At 39.9% G+C, this 14,011-nt stretch overlaps 1 protein-coding gene across 1 annotated transcript; it reads left to right on the top strand.

Annotated features, from left to right (window-relative positions):
* The first annotated feature begins 9,945 nt into the window (after positions 1–9,945).
* Positions 9,946–13,794, top strand: LOC104444798 (cytochrome P450 76A1). Its single transcript, XM_039311866.1, has 2 exons — positions 9,946–10,889; positions 13,109–13,794. Exons 1-2 carry the CDS (start codon positions 9,966–9,968, stop codon positions 13,718–13,720), a joined length of 1,536 nt encoding a protein of 511 aa, XP_039167800.1. The 5' UTR covers positions 9,946–9,965; the 3' UTR covers positions 13,721–13,794.
* The last annotated feature ends 217 nt before the right edge of the window (positions 13,795–14,011 follow it).

Raw genomic sequence — 14,011 nt, 5'->3', positions numbered from 1 at the left:
CAAAAAAAATGCATTCATTTAGGATGTTAGTGTGTCTAAATTGCACGTTTAATTATGTGTCAATTTTAATTTCGAATTTTTTTATTAAAAAAACACAAAAATCGTAATGCATATGTCATGTAAAATTAGGACATTATTTGCATGTCATTACATGTTAGGATAAGATTGCATATTTTTTTAATTAATTATATGTTTAGATAATTTCTCCTAGGTAGGTTGCATTTTAGGATTACTTGGTTAAGATAATGTTCTAGTTTAAATTAGAAGTTTGCTTAACCTAATTCCTAATACAAATTGGATGATATCTTAACTTGCATAGATAATTTTCACATTTTTCTAGTTTCGAATGTCATGGAAAATACCAAAAAAATTATCAGAATAAATCAATTTCATTCTTTAGGATAGATTGCTTGCTTATATTTTATTTACGCCATATAGCTTAGGTCATATTACCATGTCATATCATTTCATGTTAGATTAGTAGCATGCATTGCATAAAGTGTGATTCTCGTTAAATGGGTGAAAACAAAAAGGAAATTGCGTGTTAATTAGAAATCATATATAGGACTATCAATGTGAATTCTAATCTAACACTGCAGATGCTTTCGATGCCATGAGGTAAGTTATACAATTTATTCACTGTTTTATCTGGATGTTAAATTGGTGATTTGCATACCCGCATGATCACCTCACATATTAGGGAGGTAAATTAAAATCAATTTAAGCTACCTGTAAAACATTTTTTCAAAATAAAAGGGAAATGTACTGAAAGGGCGTTAGAGAAATATAACGTAATCAAGTCCCCGAACTTATAATTTTTAGTACGTAGGAGTAAAGTAAATCTCCAGTTACTTTACTTGGGTTTCTAATCGAACCATCAAAAGTAGATTAGTGACGACTCCTAATTGAAAATCAATTGCATATTAAGAATTTGAACTTAAGTCGCGAATTGATATGGGCTTGGGGAGAGCCCAAGTTATGTTTAAGCTTAATAATCAATTAGCCAAATCCTAGGTAGTTCACTCGAAATTTTGGTCACAATGTTATATTATGTGATTTTCATGACATGTACGTTGATTTTAACTAATATATTTATTAAAAAAAATAAACGTGGTAACTCAATTATACTCACAAGCATGTAAAATTGGGAATTGGTGCGCTCGAACTTGACTTGGCAAGATACGTGAATAACTAGAGCTTGGGCTTGACTCGAGATTTTATCTCGAGCAATAATCCCGCCGAGCCCCAATGGCTCGACTTAGTTTTGATCCTGCGGCCTATGAAGATGTTGCTTCAAGTTCCCACCTACTTCCAAGCCCGAGGACAGAGGAGGGCCAGCCCTAACTAAATAGTAAATGTGTCTTCAACACTAAAAGTTCTCGGTCTTTTCGACGTAATTGATGAACAAACTTCGCTACACGAACGACATGAAGACACAGTGCCAAGCTCCCAGCACCTATGGACGTCCCTCATGGGCAGAGCCACCACGGCACTCACTTCATAGAAAAATGTTACTTTAATACTGTCTTTGTAACCAGCCGAAGCAACCCACGCGCGTGTGTGTATATGTATACTGTTGGGAATAACGGATCCCCGAAAAGCGGATTCGACACTAAATCGAACCCCTAAAACAAATGCGAAAGACAAGCCCGGGAAAATCACGTATCACCGATCCTAAAGCACACCACGGATTCGAGCGTACCTTGTTAGCCACAAATTAAACACCAATGCTGAAATGAGGAAGAGAATTTAGCCATGTTCGATCCGATGACGCCAATTCGCCTTGGAAGGGGAGAAGAAAGTGGCCTTGTGCTTACTGTTCTTTTTTTAGGGAGAGAGGGAGGAAGGAACGTACGTAATGTTCAAAGGGTGCGTTCTCCCTCTCTCTCCTCCCTTTTATACGTCCCTCCATCCACGGGCCCTAATTCCGTGGGCCGGGTTTTTAGGCCCAACATGGGCGGACAGGCCTTAAGCCCATCACTAATAAAACCATCATCTCCCACTCGCACATGGTCGGCCGAACAGAATTCTCTTTACCTCTCTTGAACATTCATACCGGTGAATAATCCATGCGACCAGCATACTTTGAGAGCTCGTTGTCATACATCTGTTAGGAATATAGCAGCTCATAATGGGCATCACATCCTGAGTAGATTTAGTATGCAGTACCCTAGATTGATCGATCACATTTATATCTCTCTTGATCTCTTTTAAACAATGATATATATATATATATATATATATTATATTCACAATTATGATTATCCCAAAGATAGTCATAATTGGTTAACTGATGAATACAAAACTACAATGTGATTCTCCAAATTCGATCTTCCTCTTCCCTTCAAACTCTCAATTTCAGTTCAGCTTGCTTTTCTAGAAATGTCCCATTAGATCGAATCAACTCATGACCATTGGCAACATCCTAAGATAGCAAACACTAAATAGAAATCTTGAGAATAAGTAAGAGTCATGAGGGGACTAAAAAATTGAGGAACTCTTTTCCTCAAGAGTCTCACACAACATAAAAAGTTGAGATCAAACTTTTGCCACTCTTATTGGTCGTCTCATACATACGTAGTATGAAATATGTATTACGGTAATAAATCCTTTCCCATGGAGCGTATGTCTACAGCTTCAATACCATACAAATGATAGTTCAGACATACCCAATGTCTAACTTGAGTTCATGTATCTACTCATTCACAAAATTCATCAGAACTCACATCTGGCATCATAGACAGATAAAGTAAAATATGTGAGGTATTTTACTTTCGGACATAGTAAGTATTATGTCCTCATCTTAACACCAGTTAAGGCGACATACATATTTTAAGCTTGAGCTCTCGATTATCACCTAAACAATAAGCTTTAAAACAGTATCATCTCTATTTATCACACAGTAAATAGAGGCGATTACCCGTGTGAGTGAGCTAATCTTATATCTGTCCGACATACTTTCTCAACTTAAAGTAATGCACTGAGTATTAAGATGCATACAGATCAAACAAAGATTCATAGGCATTAATGATGAAAAACACAAATTCATCAAATGTGAACACTTCAGGGAAATTACAATCCAGTACATCAGACTCTACGTAATCCTAGAGATTTCATATGGCCACAAAACACATCTCTAGGTATTGGCTTTTTTATAGGATCTGCTACCATTCTATGCGTAGATATGTACTATAAGTTCGCATCATTTCGTGCAACCATATTTTTGACAAAATTATACTTTGTATCTATATGTTTGGTCTTGCCATTATATTTTGGATCTTTGGTGTACACTTTTGCTGCTTGGCTATCACAGTTAACCAACAATGAATCTGCAGCACTTCTAATAACACCTAAATGATCCAATAATCTCTTAAGCCAATCATCTTCTTATATTGCTGATGATAATGCCACGAACTCAGTTTCCATCGTGGACAAGGCTATACACTTTTGTTTCTTACTGCTCCAACATATGGTGCCATTATTCGGTAAGAAAACAAACCTAGAGGTAGATTTTCTTTCATCTAAATCTCCTCTCCAATCAACATCAGAATAGCCTTAGAGTCACAGATCATTTCCATAATAACTCAGCGTATAATCAGCAGTCCCCTTTAGATACCTTAGTATTCATTTAACAGCTTTCTAACATGCTTGACCTGGATTGGATTGGTATCTGCTCACCATTACAACTGCAAAACATATGTCAGGTCTTGTACACATCACAGCGTACATGAAGCTTCCAACAGCACTAGCATAAGGAACATGTTTTATTTGTTCATTCTCTTGTGGAGTCCTTGGACACAATCTATGGCTCAATCCCTTACCTTTTGCAATAGGAGTGTCTATGAGTTTACAATCACATATCATTCATCTCAAAGTTGGAAGACAACCAACTTTTGACAATATTGACAAGCTCCATATTGCTTCCGACAATTAGTATATCATCAACATATAATGATATGATCACAAATTGATCCTTGGATCTTTTGATATATATACAATGATCCTCATCTATCATTGTAAAATCATATGCCATTATGGCATTATGAAATCGTATATACCATTGTCTTGATGACTGCTTAAGGCCATATATCGACCTCAAAAGTCGACATACATTTTCTTCTTGGCCTTTCACTATGAAACCAGCTTGTTGTTCCATATATTTTCATTCCTCTAATTCTCCATTGATGAAAGCAGTCTTTACATCCATTTGATGTAACTCAAGATCCATACTAACCATTATTGCCAGAATTATGCGAATCGAGGTAAATCTCACTACAGGAGAAAATGTTTCTTCATAATCAATTCCTTCCTATTGATTATACCCATTCGCCACAAGGCGAGTCTTATGATTTTATATTGAGCCATCAGCTTTACGCTTTATTTTGAGAACCCACTTGTTCCCAATAGCTTTGCGTCCTATTGGAAGATCAACTAGTTCCAAACTTGGTTTGACTTCATTGACTCCATCTCATCTTTCATTGCATAAATCAATTTTTCCTTACTAGGGCAATTCATAGCCTGATTAATATTTCTCGGCTCATCCTCATCTTGCAGAGCAATCATAAAAGTTTCCCTTTCAATGTCAAAACGTCGATGGAGAATACTTTGGCGACTTGTTCACCATATGGGAGATTGTACACTTTGCACATCATTCCTCATTATGCTCCCACTTGGATTAGATAATGATAACGTTGTCTCATCATGTAGTTGCAATTGAGAATGAGTTGAATTGAATTCATCACTTCTCATATTACTCCCACTTGGACAAACTCTACTAATATCATTATCTTTATCCAAGGTTTCAAATAGGGGTAATCTTCCCCTATTTCGCCCTTTTTAGGAAATTCATCCACTAAGAATGTGACATCTCGTGATTCAAATTTAGTTATACTCCCACTTTCCTGCTCACCTATGAACACATACCCTTTCGAGTGTTCGGAGTATTTCATTAAAATACTCTTCTTTCCTTTAGGAACCAATTTCCCAAACTTGTGAGAGGACTCATGAGTATAGGCAGCACAACCCCATGGCTTAAGAAAACTTAAGTCCGGTTTTCTACCTATCCATAACTCATATAGAGTGGAATTAACTAATTTGGAAGGCACCCGGTTAAGTATTTAGGCAGCAGTTAACTACGCATTACTACAAAAAGTGATATGTAAGTTAGCATGGGCCATCATGGACCTAACCATTTCCAGTAGCGTTCTGTTTCTTCTCTCTGCAACACCATTTTGTTGAGGAATATCTAGAATAGACAACTATCTTTATATTCCTTTTTCACCACATAATTTTCTAAACTCATCAGATAAATATTCTTGACCTCGATCGGATCTCAATACTTTTATTTTCTTGTCTAATTGATTTTCTGCCAGGTTCATAAACCTTCTGAAATAACTTATGCTTTAGATTTATAAGAAATCAAATAGACATATCCGAATCGAGTATAATCATCTATAAAAGTGACGAAATAAACAGCCCCTTGCCTTCTTCTCACATTCATTGAACCACAAACGTCATAATGGATTAAATGCAGAGGAAATTCAGCTCTTTTACCTTTTCCAAATGGTTTCATTGTCGTTTTCCCTACTAGGCAATGCTCACATATTGGCAAATCGACTTTTTCAATGTTGCCCAACAAGCCCTCTTTGGCCAGTCTATTCATACGTTTTTGGTCAATATGATCAAGTCTAGCATGCCACACATTCACATCATTATCATATGAAGTAGAAGACGTGAAACAAGGGAATAACAATTATTGACATCACTACAGTCAACATTTAGTACAATAAAACCATCCAGAAAATGACCATAACCATAGTAGTTTGTATCCAAATACAAATCTACACTGCTATTATGGAAGTTCACACTAAAGACAAGCTTAACCAACACCAAAAACAGACACTTAAATTTCGACGAATCTCCGGAGTATATAGAACATCATGTAGGAACAAGGTGCATCCACCACGCATGTTCAATTGGCAGGTGCCAATCCCTTTAACTTCATCTCTGGAGTTATTTCCTACATAGATCCATTTAGTTCCAGTTGGTACTCGTTGGAATTCCACGAAGGATCCTCTATCCTTCGCTACATGGTCTGTTACTCCTGAATTTACAGTCCACAAAAGATTGGATTCAGCCAATAATACAGAACTTGACACATAAGCAAAGTTCTCGAATGTACAAGAGGTGTTTACCTTCTTTGGCTCACGACAGTCGCGAGTATAGTGGCATTTCTTGTCACAATTGTAACACATCACCCTTGACATTTTCTTCACTTGAGGACATTTTCCTCTCTTGTATTGGTTAACTCTTGATCTCTTGCAATAAGGACTTGATCCTTTGCATTCCCACATATTGAACGAATCAATACGCTTGCGCTTAGAGCTCAAAGCCCTTTATGAGCTAGAACCAGCATTGCAAATATCTATTTTCGGCTCACATGCCGTTAAGCGGTCCTCTACCAGCTCAAGGTGGCACACAGCATCCTCAAGATCTTCCATAACATGGTCAAGAGCTTCTAGTGCTTCTTGCTTTTCCAGCACATATTGAATCTCCATATTCATTATTTCACAATTGTTGCCATTCATATAGCAATTACGTTCTTAGTTGCTGAAACCATCGATCTGAACACATCAGACATATATTCATTTATGCATCCCTATTTGCATAGACCCATTATATTAATAAATAATTTCAAGGCTTCAGAATCAAAAGGTCACTATGTTTCCAATCATCCTCCAAAAAATCCTAACTTAAAATTATTATTAATATAATTGTCTTATGCAAAATAAATTCTATGAAGTTATAAAAAACTTTTATGAACAACCCACAGTAGTCAACAATAATAGAAAGCAAATAAAACTAACATCCAATAAAATAACAATGCTTTCACATAATACAACCATCCATCACACTAAGCAATATATCCAAAGAAAAATATCAACATAGAAAGAGATATTCACATCCAAAAACATCTCAAACTAATCTAAAAAATAAATAGGGAATGTCCCTTCTAATCTATCAATCAAAATATCTGAGAAATTTGAAGGCACATTTGCCAACCATGGAAAAACTTTTGGAGAGCTTTCATGTCACCACCAAGGCACATTCACTCTGCGCCATGTGGCGCTCAATCTAAGGGTTGAAGTTTTGGTTAACTCAATCCTATAGTACTCTCTTACAAAAGCTACCACTAGCCTCCTATAACCCAGGACCACGTTGACCTCCTATAACCAATCTAACACTGCTTGCCATTCAGTTGGAAGAGTGTTCATCAAAGCCGGCACCTTCTCAAAATCCGGCATAAGATAACCATTCCAAATGATTTCCTGTATCATCTGATTGACCATGACCACATGTGATACTAAATCACCGTCATGCCACCAATAATCAGCTAACTCTGTCATCAGCCTTTTAAGTCTAGCTCTTCATTCGTCTGTTCTCGAGATTGCAGATATCTGTGCATAACGCATCATAGTTCCTGCAACAAATGCAGAACTAAAAATGGATCACTTATAATCCACAATAAACAAAATGAAAAATACATAATTTTCCATGATTCATGCAACAGATGTAGAATAAAAAAATGAATTACCTCTCATCCACACAGACATAATTGAAAAAAAAAAAAACAAATTCCTTTTTTTTTTCGGTCAACGGTCAACGGTCAAGGGTCGTCGGTCAACGATCGTAGGTCAACGGTCAACGCCGGTCGTCGGTCAACGGTCAACGCCAGTCAACGGTCAATGGTCGTCGGGCTTGCCAGTTGGACCGGACGAACCGACCGGCACGTGCCGCGCGCGTGCGCGGGCTGACGTCACATAGACGTCAGTTGGCACGTGCCGTACGCGTGCGTGGGCTGACGTCACGCAAACATCACCGGCACGTGCCATGCGCGTGCCAAGCTTCCACGGACTGGGTCGGGTCGGGTCGGGTCACCGGCCGATGACCGCCCGGCCAACCGTCGTCGGGCGCCGACGTCATTGATGACGTCATCCCAGCAGTTACCAACCGTTGGGTGACGTCAGCACACGTCGGTTTGTCGACCGGCGCGTGCCGGTTCACTGGCCGGTGGCATCATGCACGTGCCGGTTCGTCACCGGCGCGTGTGGCGCATGCGCTAGCTGAGCCAACGCTTCAGGCGCGTGGCACCCACGTGCAGCAGATTCTGGCCGCGAGTATGGGCGCGTGCGGTGTGTCCCGGCGGCGATCAACATGTCGACAGACTCGTCTCGACGAGCCCTTTCACCCTATTCCTTCAGAAATCAATTTCAAGTTACATAATCTAAAAAAAAATGGACAGACAATGTTCGGGTGTCCGGATTTTGCGCCCCGATCCGTGTTGGCCAAAAATTTTCGCGAAAATTCAATCAAAAAACATGAAAGGGGTCGGGAAAACATGAACTAAGGCTTTGATACCAATGTTGGGAATAACGGATCCCCGAAAAGCGGATTCGACACTAAATCGAACCCCTAAAACAAATGTGGAAGACAAGCCCGGGAAAAAATCACGTATCACCGATCCTAAAGCACATCACGGATTCGAGCATACCTTGTTAGCCACTGATTAAACACCACTGATGAAATGAGGAAGAGAATTTGGCCATGTTTGATCCGATGATGCCAATTCGCCTTGGAAGGGGAGAAGAAAGTGACCTTGTGCTTACTGTTTTTTTGGAGGGAGAGAGGGAGGAAGGAACGTACATAATGTTCAAAGGGTGCGTTCTCCCTCTCTCTCCTCCCTTTTATATGTTCCTCCATCCACGAGCTCTAATTCCGTGGGCCAGGCTTTTAGGCCCAACATGGGCGGACGAGCCTTAAGCCCATCACTAATAAAACCATCATATACTCGTATGCCCACCGCTAGGTGCAACCTTTGATCATCAAAGATAGTCAAAGCAGGATTCGGTCAACAAAATTTAATCTTTGGACTTTCCTCCTCACGTTTTTTGTTTGGCCTGTCTCCAGCACATGTTTCATGTTGAAATATATCTTGTGGCCCCTTTATTTTGTTTCAATTTTCAACGATCCAAAAATCACGTGTCACGTGGCCGGTTATCTTAATCACTGCATTTGGGCTTGGCTTTATCCGATAGGATTGAAATTTGAGACATATCGTACCGCTAATTGAACAACAAAAGTGTCATTCCAACTCTTTCAATGCTAATGCCAAGTGCATGCTGGCTAACCACGAGAAAATATTGGGTAGGCCCAGTGCTCTAAGTTGGTAAACGTCTCATCTACTCGTTGATTGTCACATGTCTTGCACGGGGCCCACTTAATCAAGAGCTCCTCTTGAGCTTATCTCCCCTTCGCATCTCCGTTACTCTTTCTCTAACACTCCTCTCCGTTACCTTTTTGTCTCCTCTCTCTCTATAGGGTTTTAAATCTCCATTTTTCTCTAGTGAAAGGTGAAAGAGTAGCTCGAACTCTATGGTTACAAGCACACTTCTATATTTTCTTTTCTCAACATTGGAGTTTGTCCCAATGACCACCTTTCTCACATAGGAAGGAAGAGGCGAGAGGTTCAAATTCTCACTTTCTCAAGAAGGTTGCAGTGATCTTGACTTAGCTTCAAATGAGAATTTCGACTCTCATGTCATATAAAAAGGCAAGACAAATGAGAATTAACGTTATAATAAGAATAGAATAGGACTGACCAAAAAAAAAAAAAAATCTCTATTTTTTTCTGAATTTTCTTATATCATATTCCTCCTCATTCACGTGGCAGCCCAAAAAACGCATAAAGAAAGATGAATTCCCTCCATCTCTGACTTAAATATCCTTTTTGAAAGGTGTTTTTGCATAATAATAATAATAATAATAATAATAATAATAATAACAGTATTAAGCATGCATTTCACGCGAGTAGGAATTCGGACTTGCAGTTCACTTTGCTACTTATATATCAGTGACGTTCACCCAGAGCAAGCTCATCGGAGAAGTCCCCGGTACTGATCGAAGCCATGACCGAACTGGCTAATTCATTCTTCGTACTGATCTCCATCGTCTTTGTGTCCACCGCTTTATTTGTTTCCCTCCGCCGGAAAAAGTCCGGGTCACGGGTGCTTCCTCCGGGACCCTCCGGATGGCCGATATTTGGCAACATATTCAGTCTCGGGACGATGCCGCATCGAACCCTAGCCGGCCTCCGCGAGAAATATGGCCCGGTGATTTGGCTTAGGCTGGGCTCCATAGATACCATGGTGATTCTCTCGAGCAGAGTTGCGGCCGAGTTCTTCAAGAACCAAGACCTCAATTTCGTGGACCGTACCGTCATCGATGTCCTGCGCTGTCGGGACTACCACGAAGGATCCGTCGGCGTAGCCCCATACGGCACGTATTGGCGGATGATGAGGCGGTTGCTGACCACCGACATGCTAGTTGCCAAGCGGCTCAACGAAACGGCTCCAATCCGGAGAAAATGCGTCGAAAACATGCTGGCATGGATTGGGGAGGCGGCATCCTCGGACAAGGCCCGAGTCGGAGAAGGTATTCATCTCGCCCGCTTCGTGTTCCTCATGAATTTCAATTTGCTAGGGAATCTCATGCTGTCCCGAGACTTGTTTGATCCGGACTCGAAGACCGGATCGGAGTTCTTCACGGCGATGACCGGATTTATGGAGCTGTTGGGCCAAGGTAACGTCGTGGACCTGTTCCCATGGCTGCGGCGGTTGGACCCGCAAGGGCTGAGGAGGAAGATGGATCGGGAAATGGGGAAGGCCATTAGCATCGCTTCGGAATTAGTGAGGGAGAGGATCGAGGAGAAGAAGAAGAACTGGGGGGACAATGATCGGAGGGATTTTCTTGATGTGCTGCTTGAGTTCGAAGGAAACGGTAAGGACGAGCCCGCCAAGCTTTCTGAGAAGCAAATCAACATATTCATCCTGGTACGACCGCGAACTTTTAAATTTCTAGTTCCACAAGGATTGCTATGGCCAAATCAAATGCATAGTAGATAGATTACAGGTGTGTCGATTTGTCTCCGATTGCATTAACTGAATTTTTATCTTTTCTGCATAGGAACGGAAACCTAAGTGTAGGGTAAGAAAAAGCTTGGTTTCTAGTATGTCCTGAGACCGAAGATTAAAAGCAGTTTTATTAGTATAGAAATGGAAAATAGTGAATTTCACTAAGCTACCTTAATAAATAAAGAAGCTTGTAAAGAGAGAATAATTAGTATATTTTATTTGTATCGGTGAAAGATAGTTAATGTAAATCTTTTCGAAACGCAATCGCCAACCATATGTTGGGAGGAGCAAGGTTTCCTCCGACCAAAGACTCGGAGAAAAACGAGGCCCCCAGAATGAGATGAAGATTCTCTGCCATGTCTGGTGCTCTCCTTGATACTTTGACAAATTACGACCGTTGATAATAAGATAATTCTCGTAAATCAATAGCCGGGATCTGATGAAATATCAGAAGAGTACCGAGTGGAGTAGAGGATCCATATTTCATACGCGGGGAATTTGTAATTGACAAAGCTCGACGTGACTGGAGAAACATAAGAACCAATCTTTTCCAAATAAATAATTAACAATTTAGTATCATATATACTTATTTGTTGCTTAAAAAAATTATTATTTAATAGCTCTTTATTCAATAACATGTCGTCGTCCTTAGTATTATAAGCCATTTTTCATATGTATAAGAGATAATATCTAAACATTTTATCATCAAAACCCCTAAATTATTCTAACGGTAATGCTAATATTTCAAACTTTTTTTGTCATCTAAAATTCTAAGTTATGCCGACTATGATATTAATATAAAAAAATTTGTTTTATGACCAAAGCTCTCAAATTTGCACGTGACAGAAATACAATTATATATTGGACGTAGGATAAAGAATAGGTCATAGATGGATCATAGGTGCGTAGTGGTGAAGGTTCTGTGGAGCGCATTATCAGCGCATGGCATGATGAAATTATTTTCTAACGATGCTCTAAAAATAATTCATTCTCTCACACATGAGATGAGGGACAGCAGATTCGGCTTCCATTTGAATGGAAACTGTTGCATGACGCATAATCAATTAGGCCAAACGACGACGGGTAATGGTAGAGCCCACGATCTTTCATTATAAAATTACACTGTTGCTGTTATTGGTAACAACAAAAAAAGAAGCTCAGGATATTGATGTTACAGTGGACAATAGTTAGGGTTTTTGTTGATAGACAAAGATTTCGATCACACCTGTACAAGTTTTGGATATTGATGAACCAAAAAAGAAGTTCAAGGTATTAGTGCCAAAATGGATATAGTATTTATGTCATAATGAGAAAAGTTTAGGGTTTTTGTAGTAAACTGAGTTTTTTTTTTTTTTTTCATGTTGATTCAAATTTGGATGTTTTAGTGACATAAAAAAAGTTTAAGATATTGATATCACAATGGGTATAATTTAGGCATTCCTTCATCAATATAACCTTTTAGCTTTATGACTAGGGTTCTTAGCCTTGTGAAGTACGTGTTGAGAACTCGACAGAACCTTCACGAGAATATACAGGTTTCTAATTATGTAAAAAAGGATAATATCAAGGAAATAAAAAGCCGTTGACGAAATTATTCAATAAAGAATTGTGGCAAATTAGTAGCCTACTTGGTATAACTTCTCCACAGTAGCTACATCTACAAAGAGGGTGTTGCAACTTTTATACTCCTTACAATCGCGGCACATCCAAAGCTTCGACAGTTTATATCAGCTTTTACGAAGGAAGCTCACATTAGCTTTAAGGAAGCTGCCCACCTAGGTTTGAGTTGCGGTAATTTCGAGATAATGTATTGCCAAACACAAAATTACCTTACTTCAAAACACGGATCGACTCTCTCCACTGACGTATCCTATCCATTTATTTTCGATTTCGTGTATTTTCTATTGAATTGAAGAAATCATATCTAGTCTTAACTTACGTGACCACCGGATGATGTTTCTTTGTCCAGTCTATGAATGGTGGTGATGAAGAAAAGGCTTAAAAAAACTGCTCTCGAAGACTTTGTAATTTGAGAATGCAGAAATCTTTGCCTTACTGTAGAAAAACTTATGGATATGGCTCCATTTCATGAAATTTTGCCATCCTTACTCTCACAAACTCGCTTCTGGGCATCACAGGAAATATTCATGGCCGGCACGGAAACAACGAACAGCACTATCGAGTGGGCGCTGACAGAGCTCCTACTGAACCCGGACTCCAAGGTCAAGGTCGAAGCCGAGCTGTCCCGGGTTGTCGGGTCTAACCGAAAGTTCCTGGAAACCGATATAGACCAGCTCCCCTACCTGCAAGCAGTTGTGAAGGAAACCATGAGGCTCCACCCGCCGGTCCCCTTCCTCTTGCCACGGAGGGCCATTCGCGATACCATCTTCATGGGCTACAACGTACCCAAAAACACGCAGGTCTTTGTGAACGCTTGGGCGATCGGTAGGGACCCGGACGTCTGGGAAAACCCTATGGCTTTCAAGCCCGATAGATTCATTGGGTCGAAGTTGGATTATAAGGGTCAACACTATGAGTTCATTCCGTTTGGAGCCGGTCGCAGGATGTGTGCCGGCTTGTCCTTGGCACATCGGATGCTTCATCTGGCTCTGGGCTCACTGCTTCATGAGTTCGATTGGGAGTTCGATTGCCGTATCGATCCGAAGACGATCGACATGAGAGATAGGGTGGGGTTGGCCACGAGGAAGTATGTGCCCTTGCTGGTGGTGCCCAAAAGAAGAGCAGCATGAGACTGGGTTTCAGATCGGAATTTCTGCATGTTTGCCCAAGTAATGTTAGTCTGAACATTTCTTTGCTTCCTGAATTGCTACTGCGCGCGTGGACACTCGTCGTTTATAAGTCGAATAACAACAGGGCTATGTCATTTTCAAAATTGTATTGTGCATCATCAAAAAAATTTACTCAACCGGGCATGCTGAGCACATCCAATGAGGACTCATCCATATTTATCGCCTCGTCTTGCATACATTAATTTATATTTTTAAAAAGATTGAGATCCTCTAAGAGTAGGAATACTTCAC

Source organism: Eucalyptus grandis, chromosome 5 (genome assembly GCF_016545825.1).
Source record: "Eucalyptus grandis isolate ANBG69807.140 chromosome 5, ASM1654582v1, whole genome shotgun sequence".
In the NCBI taxonomy this organism is placed as follows: Eukaryota; Viridiplantae; Streptophyta; class Magnoliopsida; order Myrtales; family Myrtaceae; genus Eucalyptus; species Eucalyptus grandis.
The sequence above is the reverse complement of the archived record's forward strand: the minus strand, read 5'-3'. Positions and strand labels throughout refer to the sequence as shown.

Excerpts from the sequence above, each read along its gene's own strand:
- LOC104444798 (XM_039311866.1), top strand. The coding sequence starts at position 9,966 with ATGACCGAACTGGCTAATTCATTCTTCGTACTGATCTCCATCGTCTTT. Across the intron at positions 10,890-13,108 it reads AAATCAACATATTCATCCTG|GAAATATTCATGGCCGGCAC; the intron begins GTACGACCGCGA and ends TGGGCATCACAG.